Below are 24,126 nucleotides of genomic sequence, written 5' to 3'. Positions count from 1 at the left end.
ACAATATATTTAAAAAGTTTAACTTAGTTTTAACTTTTATTCACATCATGTTAAAATCCCATTAAAAATATTTTGTCAGCATTCAAATTACTGAAATTAGTTTGGGATCTCTCCATAACAACTACACTGATGTCTCCTTCAACATGTTTTGCCAACGATGGCTTCATCAGGAGGAGTGTTGCTGGTAATTATTAAACTGCATACAAGATAATAAATACAATATAATCTAATATATGAATTATATGTATTTGTAACTGATGTATTTAATTACCAGTAACACTTCTCCTGATGAAGCCGGCGATCATTGATATCAGTGTAACTGTTATGGAAAGAAACCAAGCTTATTGCTGTAATTTGGATGCTGACAAAATATTTTAAATGTGATTTTAACTTGACGTGAATACAGATTGTTAAAAAACCTTTTCAATATATTGTGTTTCTGAATGCCCACACTAGCTCTTTAATACTCTCCAACATGACCACCCATCTGAAAAACAGAATCATAATTTCCAGATGACTAATCTGGGCCCAGCAAATAGGTTGCTATGAATTACACAGAAAGATATTCCACATTCAGCTGTTTTGGTTGTATAAAATTAAATATAAAAACAATATTGAAAATAAAACTCATAACCACCGCATCTGTAAGACTCCCCAGGTATGCTGAAAATAAAGAAAACAAAATAAATGCAAGTTTTCTCTATTTTTGTTTATCTTTCCACTGTAGTCAACAATTAAGTAGTCTTGTTTATGCCAATCATTTTTTGCCAGTTATTACATGTGACTCTCTTTAATTTTGTGACAGTTCTTTTCAGTCAGAAAAACAAGTAATCCAAGTATTCTATTTTCTAATGTTATTTACATTAAACATAGGGCCGGGGCATTTTTGCAAGTGGAAGTCCTTTTGATCCCGTCACGCTACCAGATGGGAAAACACTGTATCCAGGGCAGGGCAACAATTCCTACGTGTTCCCGGGTGTGGCCCTTGGTGTTGTTGCAAGTGGCATGAGGCACATAAGTGATGAGGTTTTCCTGACCACTGCTGAGGTAAGAGTAAGATGAGAGGTCACTGTACACTTCGAATAATGTTTTATATCCATAAAACATTGGATATGTACTTCTCCTGCAGAGACTTCATGTGTTATTTTTTATTTTAGTAGCAAGTAATTCCATTACAGTTGTGGATATAAACTCCCCAAGCTTCGGTCATTAGGTCTGTCTGCTGCTCACTATATAAATGCTGAAAGATGTTTACTATCATATTAGCACACATCAATGGACATATTATTATGCAATATCCAAAAAAAGCTATCACAGATATAAATGTTTCTTTTTATTTTAGTTCTATTTTAGACATTGTATGAACACTGTCTAACAGGAGTTCAGTCGTTTGAAAACAGTATAAAGCTTTTTTTGTATAATTTGTATTTGTATGTGTATTAAGGGTCATTCAATGAAAACTACTGTTTCAGTTTTTGATTGATGCTGATTAAACAAATTGCCTAATTATTTTCATATATCTGTGAGGAACTCATGCAGGGAGATCCCTGTGCTTCAACTGAAAAATTTCCAGGGCAATTATTTGGGGTTTCCACACTCTGTAATTTCTTTATGCTTTGGAAACAAAAAATCAGTTGAAAAGAGAACTCTTAGAGGTGGCCAATAGGACCAAGAAAGGTAGGAAGAGGTCTGGGAACTATAAAAGGGAGATTGCACCAGTGGAGTACCCAAGATAAAGTGTATACAAGACCAGCAGATGAATCAGCCTACTAAACATTCCCAATAATTAAAATAACATTTTCGGCTTTACTAAATCTTTAATTTCACGCTGAAGGTAATGTAAGGCATTCCTGGTCAAGTACTTAGACCAGAGACAATGAAGTAGCACTAAAACCAACCTTTTAGGCCCAGAGCCCCTGCCAATGACTTAAAATGGGTTTTTGAATTGTTAGAATTTTCTCTTTTACTATTCTTATTTACAATTTGGAATACGGGTCCCTTGCTAGGTTGGCTTGGGACTGGGAATTGCATGCCTCTGTCCAGTTCTCCTTTGCAGTTCTCGTGTTTGGGATACCACATGGTTTACTATTAGAGGTTGGGCGCGCCTCCTCCGGGACACAGTTTGCTCCCTTTAGGGGTGTCTCGAGGGTGGCACCCTACCGTTGTGGGGGTTGCTCCCGTCACCTATTAGCTAGTACCCTCCTTTTTTTTTTTCTTTTCCTTATCTAGGTTTTCTGGATCGTGGCATGGTTCCATTTGCTCTGAATCACTACTGGATACTATATATATGAGCTTAGTTTGCTACATACCCACCACACTATGCTGTTCTACCTGTATCCATTAGCCTTTTTAGTGAATCAGTTTTCATTCCTGTACCATTTTTGCATTTGTCTGTACTTGTTATTCTTGAATAAAAATTTATTGAAACTAAAACCAACCTTTTAAAGGCTAACTCAACCTTTAGCAACATGTTACATGTTGCACCTGTATTTAACACCCCACCCCAAAAGCGGCCCCTGTTGTGATAGCCTGAAGGGGTTCTTCTCCACCCACACAGCGGTGTCTTTAATTCACCAAGATCTGTGAATTAATCAATTACAAGTCCCCTATGCCACTGCAGCAGACAGACTTGTAGTTATCAATAGGATACACATGTGGTAATTAGCGCCCTCATAGTCTTTGACACTCACAGTACATCTTCCATCTCTCCAACTGAAAGCCCATACAGAGGTCTGGACATAAAGCTGGAAAAAGAGTTTGCATGAGTCTGACATTGCAAAAATATGTGCATTAATTATTATTTTTAAAGGTGAACTTAGCCTTTAAAGTTGAACTTTAGGTATGAATATTTTTACATAGTTCCATTGGTCCAGCTTGGACCAATGTTAGTATGAATGTTCTATACCTGGCTGTGGCTGGTAAAAGCTGGAAATTGCTGTAGTAGGCACTACTACTACTACTACTACAGTGACTACCCTACTGATAAGGATACAGGAGGATAAAGGCATCATTTGATAAAAATGTTGAAGGGAATTTATCAAAGCTGTAGCAGACAGAATCTGGATCAGCTGTTCATGGCAATCAATCATCTTCTCTCTTCAGCTTATTTAGTTAAGCTTTGAAAATGAAAGCTAGCTGCTTCAGAATCTGGGTGCTCCAGTTTTGATAAATTCCCCCCTGTATTTTTTTTTTTATTCGTGAAAGAAAAGTTTTCCCTGATTGTAAGAGGTGGAAATCTTTTTCTCACCGCCCCACCTTGTCCAATCAGAACATGCTTTGCCTTAATTGAGAAAATGCAAAATGTTCTCTGAATGGCACCTGTTCTGAGTGACTGACCTCTTGTGTTCACTAAGCAGTAAGGAAGCCACTCAGCTCAAAACCCGGAAATTAGCAGTGATCGCTGTAGTAGCAAGGTCAGCAAAAGGCAAGGAGGCTTATGCCATCAAATGGCTTACTTTGTAAGGAGGTGACATAGAAATTTTCCCCAGAGCTTAGTAAATGTGGTGAAATCTCAATTTGAACAGAATACCCAATCATGTGTAAGGAAAATTAAAAAGTGAACATTTTTGCTTGCACCCAATTGGATGATGGAAGTTGGCAGAACATTTCCAAACAAATGAATTAAAAAGAATGTGTCATGATGTGTCAGGTAACTACTATGTTACCTGTCTTTGCTAGGACTGGTATCCAGCTCTGGAGATTCTCTGGAGTTCTTGTGCGACTCCCAGAATCAATGCTAGTTCGGGAACAGGGTACACTTCTGCATTTACAATGATTTTCTTGGCCTGGATCTAACACCAGTCAGGCAACGGCAGCCCCCAGAGCTGGATGAGAGCCATGACAAGTAGCCATTGTCCTGCCAGGTTCTCTAACCCAAATGTTTTCCTAAAGCAGAGATTTTGTAGAATCAAGATAGTATCTATTATTTCTTTGTCCTACATTTCTCCTGTAAATACTTTTCAAAACTATTTTAATCATAACTTTCTTGTTCACTTACTATGTGTGAGATCCAAAAATAATAATTGGAAGGTTTGCTTTCACAAAATCATTTATTGTGCTTTACCATGTAGAGCCCACTTTAACAGCGACTTCAAAGAGCACCAAAACCTTTGCCCAAACATTTTTTCTTATTTTTTTTTTTTTTGTTCTTCCCCTCTCTTTCCTCAATTTCCCTCTGATACTTTGCGGTTAATTTACTAAAACTAGAGAGTGCAAAATCTGGTGCAGCTCTGCATAGAAACCAATCAGTGTTCAGGTTTTTGTGTCAAAGCGTAAGGCCCTGTTCACAACTGAGCATTTTCCAGCTCGTAAAACGCTCATCTCTGAAGTCTCAAAACGCCCAACAAGCAAAATCCTATTCCTTTAAATGGCCCCTGTCAATATACACTTGATGCGCCAATAACTCCAATAACTCCACTGCGCTAATAAGTGCACTTTTGGATTTTAATATACGCCAAGAGCACTTAATTTAGTTGTGCTAAAAAGCACAGCACTCAGCCCTTTTGTATAAGGTAATGGAGTGCGCTCAGCAGTACCCAGTAATACAGACACACAGGCTGCTATCACATTGGATGCTCGATAGAATGTCCTGCCTAAAGCATTAGGCTCCATTTATTTATGGGACAACAAAGGAACAACAGCAGGAAGTGATGGCTATACAACATCAGCCAATCAGTTCCAAATGTAGTCACATGACTGCACAAGTTATTCACATAGAATCAGTCAATGACACACCTATATACATTAAAATATACAATAGAAAGTGGGAGTACACGATAGTGAATGAGCAGAACAGCGTGCACGGCTTCCTGCCATTGGTGTGTGGAATTGCCTTACACTGGAGCCAAATAGAGATTAATATGCCCGCATCCCAAAATCAATACATACAACAGGAAAAACCCTCTGGGTGGTACTTTTAAGGGCAATGGGTAGACAAAGTATAAATTTCAAAAAGTATAAGAAAATATAGGAAAAGAGAAAAAAAGGAAAAAAATCTCAAAAAATATATGAAGTTTATTGCATGAAACATATAAAAAGATCACATGAATCAAGAGAGAACCTCCGGATGGGTTAAAACAAGATGATGCGGTTACACAATGTCATACACAACACCTAACAAAAGAAAAGAGCATATTGTGTAAAACATAGATATCTAAGACCCAATGCGTTTAGAAAATGGTGAGGTCAAATTCTTCCTCAGGGGTCCACATGAGCATGGCTATGTACAGATGTCTACAATCACAGATGCTGTGCTGTTTGGAATGAAATAACCACATGTTTAAAATAACAAGCCAGAGTATTTCATATAAGGCTGAAATCAGTCAGTACCAGAGCGGGCCAAGATCCTGGGCAACCCCAGCGTCCACAAGGGGCATGAGTAAGAGACCTCCACTTTTCACTGGAGTATCTGTGAAGTACTTGATGCAGAGGGGTTTTTTATGATAGGTGACCCACAGACCATTACCAGAAGAGAGGGCGGTGTAATATATATCACATAAGACTTGGTTTGAAGCAGCTCGTCAGCCGTGACCATGCTCTGCTGACTATCCGCACACCATAGTAATAATAAAACCCACGTGTAGCGGAATTAGCGCCTAACACTACACAATGAAATCAGCGTGTAGAACTGGGAATGCTGCTCTGATCAAACTGTGGAGATGTGGGTGTGGAGATGCGACTCGGTGTACATCTTGTGATATGTATGCGTTCCTCAGACATGTGATCGAGGGCGAATACAAATGCACAAAATGTAAGCACGTTGCTTCCCTGGAAGCTCAGGTCCTGAATCTAGGGAAGCAGCTGGCAACACTGAGACGAATGTCCATACCAGAGGAGAGCCAGGATTGTACCAGTCAGGTGCAGGCAGGGGTCTGCACAGAGGTGGGCGGAGTATCGGTGCAGGCATCAGAGCAGAGTAGAGGGGTGACAGATAGGAGGGGTAGAAGGGGACAAGGCAAGGAGGCTGATCCTGGGCTGGAGCACCCCAATAGATACGCCCCGTTGTGTGATGTTGGGGAAACCAGTCAGGGACCAGCATTGCTGGAGCAGAGTGACGCCCCTAGCTGCCAGGGGAAGAACTCCTCCAGTGAGGCCAGGAGAAAGGGAAAGGAAAGACAGGTGCTGGTGGTAGGGGACTCAATTATTAGAAGGACAGATAGTGTAATCTGTGACAAAGACCGTGTGCGCCGAACAGTCTGTTGTTTGCCGGGCGCTCGGGTTCGGCACATCGCGGATCGGGTGAACAGATTATTGGGTGGGGCTGGGGAAGACCCAGCTGTCATGGTACACGTAGGTACCAATGACATAGGCAGAGGAAGATGGAGAGTCCTAAACGATTTCAGGGACTTAGGCGCTAAGTTGAGGACTAGGACCTCCAAGGTAGTATTTTCCGAAATACTACCTGTACCTCGAGCCACACCAGAGAGGCAGCAGGAGATTAGGGAAGTTAACGAGTGGCTGAGGAGCTGGTGTAGTAAGGAGGGTTTTGGGTTCCTGGAGAACTGGGCCGACTTCTCAGTCGGTCACCGGCTCTTTGGTAGGGACGGATTGCACCTAAATGGGGTGGGTGCAGCCGTACTGGGTGAGAGGATGGCCAAAAAGTTAGAGGGGCTTTTAAACTAGGGAATGGGGGGGAGGGTACAGATGTAGAATTAGCCAGTGGAAAGCAAGTTTCAGAGGGCAGAAATGGGGGCATTAGCGGTAGGGTGTTCGGAGCTCCTAAACCCAGGGTGGGTACGGGGAAAAATCAAGAGAGCAGCCTAAAAACATCAAATGAATATAAATGTAACCGATCAAAATTACGAGGCTTGTATACCAATGCCAGAAGCCTGGCCAACAAGATGGGAGAGCTGGAGCTGCTGATGTTTGAGGAGGACTTAGATTTTGTGGGGATAACTGAGACTTGGTTTGACAGCTCTCATGACTGGATGGCGACCATTCAGGGGTATTCCCTTTATCGCAGGGATAGAGAGGGTAAAAAAGGGGGAGGGGTATGTCTGTATATTAAGAACAGTATACAGGTAAATATGAGGGATGATATTAATAACGGAGCTATGGACGAGGCAGAATCCCTATGGGTAGAGCTTCAAAGGGAAGGCACGGTGGGGAAGGTAATATTGGGCATATGCTATAGGCCCCCCAACCAGAGGGAGGAGGGTGAGGCGGACCTCATGTTACAGATAGGATTGGCAGCAAGGATGGGAAATGTCATTATAATGGGGGACTTTAATTATCCAGATATAGACTGGGCAGAAGGAACCGCACACTCAGCCAAGGCTCGGCAGTTCCTAAATGTTTTGCAGGACAATTTCATGGGTCAGATGGTGAATGCACCGACAAGAAACAATGCGGTACTTGACCTACTGATTACCAACAATACAGACCTGCTCACGGATATAGAAATACGGGACAACTTAGGGAACAGTGACCATAGGTCAATTGGTTTCAGTATTAATTACAGTAATAGGAAACACAAGGGTAATATAAGGACACTGAATTTCAAAAGAGCCAATTTCCCTAAACTGCGCTCGCTGCTAGAAAATATCAAATGGGATAGAACCCTGGGAACAAAGAACACGGAGGAAAAATGGGAGTGCTTCAAGAGCATACTTAACAAGGGGGTGGGCCAGTGCATTCCACAGGGAAATAAATTTAAAAGAGCAAAACTAAACCCTGGGTGGCTAAACTCCAACATAAAAATGTATATTAGAGCTAAAGAAAAGGCCTTCAAAAAATACAAGACTGAGGGGTCATTGGCAGCATTTAAGCACTACAAAGAGTGTAATAATAAATGTAAAGATGAAATTAGGGCGGCTAAAATAGAACACGAGAGACATATAGCGGAGGAGAGTAAAAAGAACCCCAAGAAGTTCTTTAAGTATATAAACAGTAGGAAAGCGAGGCCAGAGCACATTTGCCCCATAAAAGATGATAAAGGAAAAATGGCCACAGAGGACAGAGAAAAGGCGGAAGTGTTAAATAATTTCTTTTCTTCAGTCTTCACAAAGGAATCAGGGGGCTACACGAACCTTGCTTGTAAGGCCGAACTAAATAATACACCTCAGGAGGTGCCGCCATGGCTAACAGAGGATAGACTTAGAGCTAAACTAGAGAAACTTAACATAAATAAATCCCCGGGACCGGATGGCTTGCACCCGAGGGTTCTTAATGAGCTCAGCCAGGTTATTGCCAGACCATTATTCTTGATCTTTAAGGATAGTTTACAGACGGGTATGATGCCAGCTGATTGGAAAAAAGCCAACGTGGTACCAATATTTAAAAAGGGGCCGAGATATATCCCGGGTAACTATAGGCCGGTCAGCCTAACATCAGTAGTCTGCAAAATTTTGGAGGGGATGATAAGGGACCACATACAAGACTTTAGTAATGAAAACGGTATTATAAGTAGTAATCAGCATGGATTCATGAAAAATCGTTCGTGCCAAACCAATCTATTAACCTTCTAGGATGAAGTGAGCTGCCACCTAGATAAAGGTAAGCCTGTGGATGTGGTGTATCTGGACTTTGCAAAGGCCTTTGACACCGTTCCCCACAAACGCTTACTGTACAAACTAAGAAAGGTAGGTATGGACCATAAGGTGAGTACCTGGATAGAGAACTGGCTCCAGGGGAGAGTACAGAGGGTGGTGATTAATGGGGAGTACTCGGATTGGGCGGGTGTGGAAAGTGGGGTCCCCCAGGGTTCTGTCCTGGGACCAATCCTGTTTAATTTATTCATAAATGATCTAGAGGAGGGGATATCTAGTACAATCTCAGTATTTGCAGATGATACTAAATTAGGCTTGCCAATATCTTCTATGCAGGATGTGGAGACCTTGCAAGCGGACCTGAACAAAATAACGGGGTGGACAACTACATGGCAGATGAGATTTAATGTTGAAAAATGTAAAGTAATGCACTTGGGGGCCAGAAACCAGAAAGCAAGCTACTCACTAGGGGGGGAACCTCTGGGTGAGTCTAGGATGGAAAAGGACTTGGGGGTACTGGTAGACAACAGGCTTGGCAGTGGCATGCAATGCCAAGCCGCCGCAAGCAAAGCCAACAGAATACTGGGTTGTATAAAAAAGGGGATTCACTCCAGAAATAAAGAGATTATTCTCCCACTCTACAAGACTCTGGTCCGGCCACATCTGGAGTATGCTGTCCAGTTCTGGGCACCGGTCCTCAGGAAGGATGTGCTGGAACTGGAGAAAGTCCAGAGAAGGGCAACAAAAATAATTAGGGGAATGGAGGACATCAGCTATGAGAAAAGACTACAAGCACTGAACCTATTCTCTCTGGAGAAGAGACGATTGAGGGGGGATATGATATCAATGTACAAATACTGTACTGGCGACCCGAGCATAAGGAACAAACTATTCAGAGAGAGGAGATACAATAAGACACGTGGCCACTCACTAAAACTTGAGGAAAGGCGGTTTAACCTTAAAGTGCGTAAGGGGTTCTTCACTGTAAGAGCGGTAAGGATGTGGAATTCTCTTCCACAAGCAGTCGTATCAGCAGGGAGCATTGATAGTTTCAAAAAACGATTAGATGGACACCTTAAAGACCACAACATACAGGGGTATACAATGTACGGTTAAAAGCAAACACACACACACATCATAGGTTGAACTGGATGGACTGATGTCTTTTTTCAACCTCACTAACTATGTAAAACTCGTGCATGCATTCCCACCACTACTACTGGCATAAATCCCATTCAGCAAAACTCAGATAACAATGCCTAATAGGATTATACTACTGTTCCCATAGATGTGAGGCTATCTACAAGGAATGAGCCATGCTGTTTCCACTATGGTGATCAGGCAGCATGAAAGACATGAGCGTGTATCCCTTCATAAAGGCAAATGGATATCAAAATGATATTGACTCCACACTGCTATACACATAGATCTCTACTGGCAAACAGACCCACGCATAACGCATGGAGTGTTCGCCGGTGGAGATGTCTATGTAGAGCGGACGCGTCTACACATCTAAGGGAAGGTTTTCACTGCCAGTAGTCTTTCCTCAATGCCAGTTCGCCCGTAATGCTCTAATGAGCGTATTGCAAGCAAACCGATAACAGGAGCCATAATGACAAGCTAAATAAAACACATTCTGAAAAATGTCCACACTAGTCCGAAGAAAGTTTCCACAACACTTGTTCACATATGAGCGTTTTGTCGCCTGAAGCTCAAAAAAGTACATGAGCTTCTTTTTTGACAGATTACAGGCATTTTTTGTTAGATGTCAATGCCTGCCTCCAAACACCTGCAAAAAAACGCCTGAAAAAACACCTGGAAAACGCCTGAAAAAATGCCTGAAAATGATATGGTTAGATGTGAATGAAGCCCTACTTAACAAGCTGAAGTTAGAAGCTGATTGGCTACCATGCAGAGCTGCAATAGATTTTGCACTTTCCAGTTTTAGTAAATCAACCCCTCTGTTACCAGGACAGAAGGTAAAGAGAAATCTTTCTAATTTGAAAACATTTCACTGTAAAAATTGACCCACTCTGTCCAAAAAAAAAAAAAATAGGCTGGAGTTGGTAATTAAAAACTAGAGAAGAAGGCTGGGCATATTGCCTATGCTTTGCTTGATCCTGCTATAACATATTTAGTTTGGGGGTTTCCAGATTTGGTTTAGGGGTTTCTGGTATGAGTTTCTATTGTGCCTCTCTCGAGTGGCACAAAGTTATCCAGGTATTGATTGTTCATGGCTGGTCTGTGATGTACCCCCTGGCATTGAATGGTCTCTCTCTCCCTCTCCTTATTCCCGTGGTATCTAGTAAGGTGGCACCTCCTTTTGATTTACAGTGACATATGTATAGCAATTACGTTTTTCAGATTCAATAATGTCCAATATATATCATACTGTGTATAATACCCAACAAATCAGCTTTTTAAAAAGGACCATGTCTTTTTGACATCCATGGCTATATAGCAGTGTTTGTATCACTACTTTACCAGTCTCACCAAAGTTGACATTGGTTTGCAAGAAACATGTTAAATTGAATCAAAGTCTTTGGAAATTACCTTTTTATTGTTATGCTTTGTTACCTGTATTATTAGAGCTAATCATTACAACAGAATCCAATTTATAACACAGTCCAGACAGACCCATTGGAATTGACTTACTAAACAAATCAGCCAATCATGTTTTGTCATAAATCCCCTAATTAATTTCCATAGAACATGATTGGGTATTCTAAGTAAACACAGGTTAACCTTATTTACAATCCTTAACTTTGCATACACTTTTCAAAGTGATCAGCCTCCACTGCTTTAGTGAATAAACCACAATGCATCTTTCTGATTCAGATATGAATTTTCTGTACATTTTTCTTTTTTCTGTGACATTTCAGCTAATTACATGCAGCACGTGCACATATTGGCATCTTTACAGCATAGATTACATTTTTTAATGGGATTATCTATGAAGTTAGCCGGGCATCCAGGTAACAGTGCCAAAACTATTTTATTAGTTTATAAAAATCCTTGACATTTTTGTTCTTGGTAAAACTCATAAAAACAGGGAACATAGCTTGTCATCACCGTGAAATTGTCTGCAATTAGAAGGTATTACAGCTTGAAATAACTTGCATTTATCAACTGAAATCAAAGTTACTCTCTGTTTTATTTGGCTTTAGAAAGTGAACACCTGAGTACTAGTCTGTCTTGCTGACAATAAATGAACTCTTACTTTTAACCACAAAAGCCAGAGAAGTGGCAAAGCATGATCTCATACAGCCTCATGGCTTGTTAATAACAGTCATTCATAACCAGTTATATGATACAAGAGAGAAACAAGGAATTTAGAAGGACAAAGCTACATTGCTCTCACATTCATGCAAACCAATAAAAAAAAAAAAAAAAAAGCCTCAAGAACCTGATAAGAGGAACTCTCCCATCTTTTCCCTTAGTTCCTGATACTGTAATGTTCCCATTAAAGTGTGCTGCCGGAAATCCAACACTGAGGGGACTTGGCTACCGTGCTACACTATGGACACCTAGACCTGCAGCTCGGCTCTAGTGCTGGGATCTCAAGCTTATTTAGGTGTTCTTACCCAACCTCAGACACACCACAGCCTGCCTAAAGTGCCGCCCGAGCTGCCGACATGACTCGGAGATGAAAAGAGGCTGTTTAGCCGACAAAATTCCAACAATTCTTCCCTCTGATGAGCCACGGCCATTCTCAAAGATGGCACAGACAACCAGCCTCCTCATGCGGCTCTATCTCCACTACACCAAGCCCTTGCTCCCAGAGCAGCTCCCTGCAGCATTCCCCATATGCCTCTACACCTGTGTCCTGGAGCCCAGCAAAGTCGAAAACCCTGCTTAGATAATAAGGTGAGCACTGGACAGGACTCTTTGAAAAACACAAGGGAGCTAGTGGACACCATTAATACATTCCCCACTGCCAACCAGCCACTTTCAGATACCACTCTGAAAGACATGCTCTTCTCCCTACGCAGCTCACTACATGCCGACATGATGGAGTGCATGGGAAGCTTTAAGCATGAGGTGAGTAAGCTGGGTGGCAGAGTGGATCACATTGAACAGAAGATGGGAGAGTTTGCCTCTTCTTATAACTCTCTGGTAAATGCATATAACGATCACACTGATGAAGTGACCTGGCTAAATACCAAAATAGCGAATTTAGAAGATAGATCACGGAGGAATAATGTGAAAGGTGCCTTGATTGTTTGTGGAGACTACAACTTGACGGTAGATTTCAGAATGGACTCTACTTCTAGATCCAAGCATCCTCCACCTGCATTATACCCCCTTCTCCATGCTGAGGATGTGTATGATATCTGGAGGTGTCGACACATGAATGAACGCGACTATACCTTTGATTCCTCAGACACAACACATACTCGCTCATTGACCTGATCTCGGTTAACAAGCTTCTACACCGGGCTGCATCTTCCTCCATTAAACACGACATCTCATGGTCAGACCATGCCTCTGCCTTTATAACAGTGATGGAGGAGAATACTCCGGGCCCAGCATATGAGTCGCGTGCTAATTCTCATGTGTTGCAAAAATATTTTTCACTGAACACCAATTCTGTATCTAACCCTTTTTCTCTATGGTGTGCCCACATGACATTTATCAGAGGAATTATATTGCAAATCTGTTCCAGGGTAATAAGGCAGAGGACACAGAAACTAGACCATCTTCTAAATGACATAAAAAATCTAGAAGCCCAAAATAAACTACATGCTGATGCTAACACATCACATAAATTATCTCAGCTCCGTACTGAACTTAGACTTACTCTTATAGAGCAGTACAATAAACATCTCACCTCCTTAAAATTGTCACACTATTCCTCAGGTAACCGATCTGGCAAATGTTTGGCCCAGAGACTCAGAGAATATCAATCCCAAACAAAAATACCTTTTTTGATCCATCCAGCCAACAAAAGCAAAATTCTTAACCCCAAAAATATTGCAGATTCCTTTGCGTAGTATTACTACTCCCTTTGCAACCTCAAGGAAGATCCCAATACCCCACAGCCTACGGAATATGCTTTTCAAACCTTCCTCACAAATCTTAACCTTCCCTCATTTTTACAGATACAAATGAATGGCCCTCAATGCACCAATCACTAGACTTGAAATAGAGAAAATTATTAAATTGCTCCTCTCTGGGAAAATCCCTGGCCCTGACGGTCTAACTAATGATTACCACAAGCTTTTCTATGACATTCTACTCCAGCGCTAGTATCGGTCTACTCTGAAGCAATGTCCTCTGCCTCGTTTACTTCCGAAATATTGAAAGCTTATGTTGTTACCATCCCTAAACCTGGCAAAGAACCCACTACACCATCTAACTTCAGGCCTATTTCGCTATTGAATACGGACGTAAAGCTCTATGCCAAGATTTTGGCCTCTAGACTTCTCCCAATTTTACCAACCCTAATAAGACCCAATCAAACGGGCTTCACCCCGGGAAGACAGGCATCGGATGCTACAAGGAGGGTTATTAATCACATGCACTGCGCTAAAACCTGTCGGATTCCTTCTCTGCTCCTATCCTTGGATGCGGAGAAGGCATTTGACAGTATCCATTGGGGCTATATGAAGGAAAAAGAAGGGGGAAGGTGTATGGCGCTGCCAAAAAGTGCTGATGTTTCTGTATGTCCAAAAATAGGTGTTAAAGGTATATACAATATAAATCACCACTATAAATAAAGTGTCCAGTGCATCGTATGTGTATTCCTAATAAATATGTGCAATACTGTAGGATAATTCAACTCTGTAAATGATAAATATTTGTGCTAAACTGTGAGAAAAAGTGAATACAAAATAGGTGAGAATTGGTATGTATACAGTATGATAAGAAAAAAATAAAATAAAAAATGTATGAAATATACAAAATAAAAAAAAAAAAAAAATATATAAAAAGTTGGATCCACTTAAATCTACAGCCTTATAATCGTAAAATACAAAACATCAAGTATGGCATAAATAAGGTGCACAGTAGGTATATAAATATTATGGCAGCAATAGTACAAGAATAAATAAGTCCGTAACACCTAAGAAAGGCAAATAGTCCCACAATGCTAAAAAAACTTTTCCTAAAAAACAGGGCAAAAAGGTGACTTGAGTGCAGGTGTTCTGATGATAGATATTAAAGGTGCTCAAGTATATGGTGACCATTCAGTGCTCCCCGCACCCCTTGGACCGCACTCACCAGAACTATATACCCCTACAGGGGTATCAGGCCTTGAATCTATAATCCTGGGTCTCCTCCACTGACCATCAAAGTGGTTGGGTGGTCCAATTATCTGCCCGAATCTTGTAAACCCGGTTCCTTGGTATTAGGGTCCGAAGGTGTACCGATATATGGGGGAAGAAGGCTCACATAGAGTAGTACCGCTTTTAAAATACTTTATTAAATATTAAAAATTAGGTACTCACAAACGAATAGAGGGTAGTGGCATGAAAAATAGCAATAGTAGCGCACTTCCGGGACGCCGTGCGTTCCACAGGGCGGATGTGCGTTCCACTTAGGCGGATGTGACGCGATGACGCTCTACGTACGTTTCGTCGTGATGACGTCTTCAGGAGTAGCGTCATCACGCCATCTCCGCCTCTTTATACCAGCATAGTAAACAAGACTCGATGCGTGCTCCAATCAGAATGCCGGGCAAAGCATCCAATAGAAAAAAGAGAGAGGACGCACGCTGTTGCCGGGTATATTACCATCATAATTCTAGGTCACCTATTAAATTATTTAAATACTATAAACTATATATATGATTTTTATGAAAGGGTTAAATTCTGCGATTGGATGTAAGATTATTTATATTTACCAACGTTACTTATTTTTAAGATTTATTTTTATCATCATTGGTTTAGTACTATATGCCAACGCATGTATTCAATGTAATATGCTGTAGACTAGATGGTAAACAGACCCGATACCCAAGCAGAGATTGCCATACCATTATTGTATTAACGGCAATAGAGGAGGACCTGACCCTCTTAAAGTCCATTTTGTGGTTTCTTTTTTCTTTCTTTAAAACAAGGTATATCGCGTACTTTTGAGGGCAGAAATGTCCATCTCTTAATTACGCAGCCGCCAGTATGTAAATTCCCCAAGTTCTAACACACACAGTTCTACCCGGCAACAGCGTGCATCCTCTCTCTTTTTTCTATTAGATGCTTTGCCCGGCATTCTGATTGGAGCACGCATCGAGTCTTGTTTACTATGCTGGTATAAAGAGGCGGAGATGGCGTGATGACGCTACTCCTGAAGACGTCATCACGACGAAACGTACGTAGAGCGTCATCGCGTCACATCCGCCTAAGTGGAACGCACATCCGCCCTGTGGAACGCACGGCGTCCCGGAAGTGCGCTACTATTGCTATTTTTCATGCCACTACCCTCTATTCGTTTGTGAGTACCTAATTTTTAATATTTAATAAAGTATTTTAAAAGCGGTACTACTCTATGTGAGCCTTCTTCCCCCATATATCGGTACACCTTCGGACCCTAATACCAAGGAACCGGGTTTACAAGATTCGGGCAGATAATTGGACCACCCAACCACTTTGATGGTCAGTGGAGGAGACCCAGGATTATAGATTCAAGGCCTGATACCCCTGTAGGGGTATATAGTTCTGGTGAGTGCGGTCCAAGGGGTGCGGGGAGCACTGAATGGTCACCATATACTTGAGCACCTTTAATATCTATCATCAGAACACCTGCACTCAAGTCACCTTTTTGCCCTGTTTTTTAGGAAAAGTTTTTTTAGCATTGTGGGACTATTTGCCTTTCTTAGGTGTTACGGACTTATTTATTCTTGTACTATTGCTGCCATAATATTTATATACCTACTGTGCACCTTATTTATGCCATACTTGATGTTTTGTATTTTACGATTATAAGGCTGTAGATTTAAGTGGATCCAACTTTTTATATATATTTTTTTTTTTTTTATTTTGTATATTTCATACATTTTTTATTTTATTTTTTTCTTATCATACTGTATACATACCAATTCTCACCTATTTTGTATTCACTTTTTCTCACAGTTTAGCACAAATATTTATCATTTACAGAGTTGAATTATCCTACAGTATTGCACATATTTATTAGGAATACACATACGATGCACTGGACACTTTATTTATAGTGGTGATTTATATTGTATATACCTTTAACACCTATTTTTGGACATACAGAAACATCAGCACTTTTTGGCAGCGCCATACACCTTCCCCCTTCTTTTTCCTTCATTCTCACTATATTCTTAGGAATATAGTATAAAGGTAGGCTGCAGCCAACATCAAATACTAGAAATCTAAAATTATCCTAAGCGCGGATTTTTTACATTTCATTGGGGCTATATGACATATACTCTCAAGAAATGTGGATTCATCGAACCCATACTTTCCGCAATCTTGGCCCTATACGCTTCTCCATGTGCACAGGTATACACGTCAAACATCTTATCCCAGACATTTCCCATTACATATGGAACAAGACAAGGGTGCCCCTTGTCTCCCTCAATATTCAACCTTCTTATAGATACCCTAGCTGAAGCGATTAGAATACACTCTAAAATATCAGGCTTTTCACTTCAAGGTGTATGCCACAATATAAACCTTTTTGCTTTCAGCATTATACTATTGTTGACCACACCATCCATATCCCTTCCCCATGCCCATGACATTCTAAATAACTTAAGCCAGATATCTTACTATAAGGTGAACCTGGATTAAAGTTGGCTTCAGGGGTGAATCCAAAGGGTGGTGATAAATAGGGATTACTCAGAATGGTCTGGTGTAAAAAGTGGGGTCCCCCAAGGATCTGTCCTGGGACCAATCCTATTTAATTTATTCATAAACGACCTAGAGGATGGGATAAACAGCTCAATCTACGTATTTGCAGACGATACTAAATTAAGTAGGGCAATAACTTCTACACAAGAAGATCTGAATAAAATAATGGGGTGAGCAACTACATGGCAAATGAGGTTTAATGTTGAAAAATGTAAGGTAATGATTTTGGTTGCCAGAAATACGAACCCAAGTTACTCACTAGGGGGAGAGCCTTTGGGGCAATCTAAGATGGACGACAAGTTCAGCAATGGCATGCAATGTCAAGATGCTGCAAGCAAAGCCAACAGAATATTGGCATGTATTAAAAAGGTGATTCACTCCAGAGATAAAAACGATAATTCTCCCACTCTACAAGACTTTGGTCCGGCGGCATCTGGAGTATGCCATCCAGTTCTGGGCCACCGGTCCTCAGGAAGGATGTACTAGAACTGGAGAGTGTTCAGAGAAGGGCAACAAAGTTAGTAAAGGGACTGGAGGATCTCAGCTATGAGGAAAGACTGCAAGCATTGAACTTATTCTCTCTGGAGAAGAGACGCTTGGGAAGGGATATAATATCAATGTACAAATACCGTACAGGTGATCCTGGCATAGGGGATAAACTATTCAGGGAAAGGAAATATAAAAGGACTTTCAGCCATTCGCTAAAATTAGAAGAGAAGCGTTTTAACCTTAAACTCCGTCAGAGCGGTAAGGATGTGGAATTCTCTTCCACAAGCAGTGATATCAGTGATCAGTATGCCACTTATCCATAAAATATCCAAAGAAACACACAGATTAGCTAAAACAGAACTCTCCTGGTAAGGAATACTGGCCTCATTTAAAATGCTTATACTCCCTCAAATACTATATATCTTTTGAACACTTCCCATCCCATTAAAAAATAACCATCTAAAAGCCCTGAACTCCATTCTAAACAAACGTATCTTGCGGTCTGGCCGCCCCAGGAGTTCCAAGTCCAAGGAGTTCCCAGGAGTTCCAAGACCCATTTAGTCAAACATAGATCTGCAGGGGGCATGGGGACGATCGACATACGCGATTACTACCGCGCCTCGATGCTTACCCAGCTAAGATGTTGGTTCCTCCCTTCTGAAACCCTTTGGACCAATATTGAGTCTGCCCTTATTCCTACTTCAGATCTACCTTCTCTCCTACTTTTGGACATCTGGAAACCATTCCCCTTAAAACATCTTCCACCAACAACACAAGCTTCCTTAAAAACGTGGAGAGATCTCTGCAAGTTGACCAAACCCCCCCCCCAGCTTCTAAAAAGTAGATGTCCCAGAGCCCATAAATATTTTGACAGACATAATACCAATTATTGCACCCATAGACTGGCACACCCAGGGCATTCTCTGGATAGCTGACCTATACACTATTGACACCCTCAGAGAGTTTGATATACCTAAAGATGAATTTGAGCTCCCATCCACAGACTACTATACATTTTTGCAAATCTCCCACTTTTTAGAATCCTTGGAGACCCCCACATCTATTCCCGAGAACTGGTATGGCAATTCTACACCTCAAAAACAATACCTTACAAAGGTATATCTCTGTTGTACAATTTATTTCAAGATAAACTTAACTTCCACAAGTCTGTCCCATATCAAAAACGGGAAGTTGACATTGGTAAAAGTTTCACTAACTATCAGTGGCAATACGCATTTAAAACAGTTTACAAAGCTTCCAAATGTGTAACACATTGGGAACTTTCACAAAAAATAGCCTTGAAGTGCCTTACACCTTATAAGATGTCCAAATTCTCACAATCCAACTCTCCGGTATGTTGAAGAGACTGTGAAGCAGTTGGTAATATCATGCATATGTTTTGGTCCTGTAAACATCTCACCAGCTTCTGGAACAGTATTTTCCACTGTATCTCCGACATTACGGGTATACTTATCTCTCCCAATCCCGCAGTGGCGATACTGAACCTTGACATTGACAAATTCCCTCCATCCCACCGCACGGTGATCACTCACATCCTGTTAGCAGCTAGATTACTTGTAACAAGGGGTTGGAAGTCCAACAGAGCTTTGAATATTTTGAAAGTCCTCAAAATCATACAAACACATCATCTATATTAATTGTTGGCTATCAAATGTGGTAATAGAAGTAGATTTGATATACAATGAAACATATGGAAGATCTGGTTTAAGACATAATAATCCTATTTGACACCTCCTCAGTATCATCCCTTTTCCTTCCCCTAATATTGGTCAGACATTGCTTACACCTTTATTTTGTTTCCCTTTGTCCTAGTTTCGCTTGATTCCTGTTTTGTCAGTTATATATCCTGTCATCAATAAGTCAGATTTGAGTATGTTTGCTCTTTGCATATCTAAAAATTAACCTGTGAAACTGTAAACCTTCTGGCTGTTATTTAATTCATACCTTCTGGTACTGTTTTGCGCTCTATTCTGTTCTATACAAATATTCGAAATCCAACACTTAGATATTTAAGGTAACTATGTAAATTATAATACACTAACCACGCTTTGTGACTATTAACTTTTTTTATATAAAATGATTATTCCAATAAAACAAGTCATAATATGAAGATATACCATTACTTTCTGCTTTGGTAATTGTTTGCAAACATCTGTTGAGCTTTTATTCAAGCTGAATCAACTGTTAAAAGCTGTAAAACTTGAAATATTTTGGCAAATGTTTGCAGGTGATTATAGTATAGATTTTAATAGTCATGGTAGTTATACAGTATATGCTTATGAAAATAAAAGAAAAAAAAATCTTATTTACATACATTTCACACGTTAATACTGAGAAAGTCAAGCACTGCATAATAGTTTGTAATGAGTTTAATTTCTGAACTCAGGTTCGTGATGTTCTACAGTTTCAAAGTTTTGTATGCACCATTTTTATGTATGTGTTACTGTTATGTTCTGTTATGTTTATTTGGCTCCATATACTGTATGTTTGGAGCAGATCACCAATAACTCTTTTTTTAGTTAACTTTTTTTCTAACTCCTAGATCATAGCTGATCAAGTTTCTGATGAGCATTTGGAAGAAGGACGTTTGTATCCACCTTTGCAAACAATACAGGAAGTCTCAGTTAAAATAGCTGTCAAGGTTAGCTGCATTAATATTATCATCATTATAATTATTATATACAGTATGTGTGTATTATAAGGATGTGTTAAATAACAGAGGGGTCTTTGAAATGTTGATAGAGAAATCCCATGTGCACTTTTAACCACTTCAGCCCCGGAAGGTTTTACCCCCCTGACCAGGCCCTATTTTGCGATTCTGCACTGCGTTACTTTAACAGACAATTGCGCGGTCGTACGACGCTGTACCCAAACAAAATATTTATCCTTTTTTTCCCACAAATAGAGCTTTCTTTTGGTGGTATTTGATCACCTGTGCAATTTTTTATTTTTGTGCTATAAACAAAAAAAGAGCGACAATTTTGAAATAAATAAAAAAAACAATATTTTTCACATTCTGCTATATAATATTCCCCAAAAAAATGGAAAAATCAAAATTTTTTAACATTTTAGGCCAATTTGTTTTCTGCTACATATTTTTGGTAACAAAAAAAAATCGCAATAAGTATATTTTGATTGGTTTGCGCAAAATTAATTGCGTTTACTAACTACAGGAAAGATTTATGTCATTTTTATTGTTTTTTTTTTTTACTAGTAATGGCGGCGATCTGCGATTTTTTGCAGGACTGCGACATTGCGGCAGACAGATTGGACCCCTAACTGACATTTTTGACACTTTGGGGGGACCAGTGACATTACTACAGTAATCGGTGCTAAAAATATGCACTGTTACTGTAATAATGACACTGGCAGGGAAGGAGTTAACCCTATGGTTGATCAATGGGTTAAATGTATGTCTCATGCTTACTGACGTGTGGGGGGGTTCTGTGACAGAGATCGCAGGTTCAGCTATGCTGAATCCTGTGATCTCCTCTTGTCTGTCACTAGAAGGATCTGCCTGCTTTGTTTACATAAGCAGGCGGGTCTTCTCACAGTTTCCCCCACGAACGGGGAAGGGAGGCGGCAATCGCCGCCTCTCCTCCTCTGGCCCGACTCCCGCTGTGTCTAAATCGCCAGAATCACTAGGAGTCCAGCGACGTAGGTCTATGTCGCTGGACCCAGGGGAGTCGCACTGCCGCAGTAGGATTACTGTGAGCAGTTGACAAGTGGTTAAAGTATCTGCACCAATGTTATTTTGGTGCTCTCCCTTCTTCTTCCCTTCTTCTCCAGTGATACCTGAAAGCAGACAACAGTTGTGAGCTCTGTACCTAATGGGAAAATGTTATGTAAAAGACTAATTTAAATTCAGATTGTAAATATTATACATTTAAAGTTTACATTTAGGTCATTTTATTTTAAATTGGCACAAGGGATGGTACTTACATTTATGCAAAGTGTCCCTTGTGCTATTGCCAGCTGTTGTAGTCCAAAGACATGCTGGTAGGGTTATTGTCTCCTGTCTAAATTGGCCCTAGTATGTGTATGTATGAATGTTAGGGATCTTAGACTCTAAACTCCTTTAGGACAGAAAACTGATGTAAATGTACAATATATATATGTAAAGTGCTGTGTAAATTGATGGCGCTGTGTAAGTACCTGTAAGAAATTATTAAATAAATCTGAAGTCTTCTGCCCCCACACCCCAACAGCTATATTCTTCTAGTGCTACAGGGGATAATCTGAGTGCTAGACCTGTCATATGCACTTATCAAGTGTGCTGACCAGGCCCATTCTTTTTAGTAAAGCTGCACTATACTGTAGATGTCATGAATGAAAAGTTCTATATGAATAAAAGTATGAATGAGGTGGACATTCCATACATGTGCCTATCCTCTATAGAGCACTTTTCATTGATGGAAGCTATAGGACAGCTTTTATAAATGGAGGTGGGGGGGGGGGGGGGCGGAAAGGGCAGGCATCATTGGCACCCTGGACAATTGCCTATGCCAGCTTCATTGCTTGTATTAACCCCTGCAGCACAGGAAAATTATGGCTTCAAGGTAATGGGAGGGGCAGAAAATTTTGGATTTTAACTAGGACAGCTGACACCAGCGCAAGGAGTGCATATATGGAAGGTGAGTTGGACCAAAACATAAAAGCGTCCACATTCTTTTATTGATGTTGTGTTAAAAGACAACAATGCATTTTGGGGGTCAAAGGAACTCCCCCTTTATTTACATCATATTAAGTTTTATTGTAGCCCTGATGAAGGGGGAGTTCCTTTGACCCCCAAAATGCGTTGACTGTCTTTTAACACAATATCAATAAATTAATTTGAACTCTTCAAATGTTTTTTGCCCTCTCACTAGTGTTTTTAAACTCATATAAAAGTCCCAGTACCTATTGGATGCCCTTTTTTCATTGGGGCACCAGCACAAGGGACACTTTTCATTAATAGTATGTACCATCCTTTGTATTGATTTAAAATAAATACCTAAACTTAGGCTTTAAAATAGTCTTATTTAGTCTACATTATATTTTAAATCAGCCCTGGCATTTCCAATTATTCAATGTTGTATTTCAAAGCCAAAAGAATGTGTCACTGGGATTGTGAATTGTCACACAAGCAAATAGGTGCCACATCAAACACCCATTGTACAGCATACTTTCTGCACAAAATATAGTATATATTGTACCACCATCAAAACTATTAAGGGGTGTACCATAATCATCATAATTTTACATTTTGCATAATAAAGTTATTGTATCAATGGGATATTATGTACATAGTATGTAGCAGTTAGAACATGTGGGCTGCATGTCAAAAGGAGTAAGGGCTTTTTTCTGGAAATTGTAAAAAGTCACAACTCCTGCATATAGAAGAAGGATTCTGAGAACCCCAACATAAGTACATGACCCCTTCAGAATAAAAAAACTTTGACATGGGGTTGGGCCTGATAGTGCCCTAAAAGTATTGGGGTTTTGTGTTCACTGTCCCCATTTTAATGCAGCTGTATACCTGCATGAAACATCTTTTTCCCATTGTCAGAAATATAGACAACACACTATGATTATGGAATGCTTTTATTAAACTGAAACCCATCACATTTTTACGTATGACATATGGATGTAAATAAACCCCTCAACATATGTACCAGAACACTGGATCATTTTCAAATAAACCATTTGATAAATGTACCTGTACTACTGCTGGCTGTTTTCCCAGTGTCTATATGATTGATTAATCCATGGCAAATATCATAGATCATTCTTGGATATGACAGATTTTCTGGTAAACATTATTATGCTGTCTTCTTATAGATTGTAGAGAATGCGTACAAAGATAACACAGCGTCTGTCTTTCCGGAACCTTCAGATAAGGAGGCATTTATACGCTCTCATATGTACAGTACGGATTATGACCAGTTTGTCGTGGATTCCTACTCCTGGCCAGACGAAGCTATGAAAGTTCAGACTGTCACACTGTAAACCCTGGTGGAAGGAGACCTTTATAGGTTATTTGTGTGGAAATGTTTTTTTACTGATTTTTACATTGAAAAGTTTATTTTATAAATCACCCTTAAAATAAAAATACAGTGCAGTGACTACAATTGTTGTGTCATTTAATATCAAAAATGTTTTTCTTTCATTTCACCAATTATTATCTAATTGTGGAACTATTTTTGACATTCAATATATTCACCTTCATCAACTCAAAAACAGGGAATGAGAAATAACTGTAGTTCCTCTGCTTAATTTATCAATGCAGACTACAGACCCTGAGGTCATTTTAAACTACAGGTGAAAGGTAG

The 24,126-nt window shown here is 40.1% G+C and overlaps 1 protein-coding gene across 1 annotated transcript in view; it reads left to right on the top strand.

The window, feature by feature from the left end:
- Positions 1-23,919, top strand: part of ME1 (malic enzyme 1) — a 399,810-nt gene extending 375,891 nt beyond the window's left edge. Inside the window, exons 12-14 of the mRNA XM_082250089.1 lie at positions 874-1,047; positions 20,358-20,456; positions 23,636-23,919. Coding sequence (XP_082106215.1) covers positions 874-1,047; positions 20,358-20,456; positions 23,636-23,803 — 441 coding nt within the window. The 3' untranslated portion in view covers positions 23,804-23,919. The remainder of the gene's footprint in view (positions 1-873; positions 1,048-20,357; positions 20,457-23,635) is intronic.
- The last annotated feature ends 207 nt before the right edge of the window (positions 23,920-24,126 follow it).

The sequence above is a fragment of the Pelophylax lessonae genome (genome assembly GCF_965119305.1).
Source record: "Pelophylax lessonae genome assembly, chromosome: 3".
In the NCBI taxonomy this organism is placed as follows: domain Eukaryota; kingdom Metazoa; phylum Chordata; class Amphibia; order Anura; family Ranidae; genus Pelophylax; species Pelophylax lessonae.
Note: the sequence above shows the minus strand (reverse complement) of the source record. Positions and strands in the feature narration are given on the sequence as shown.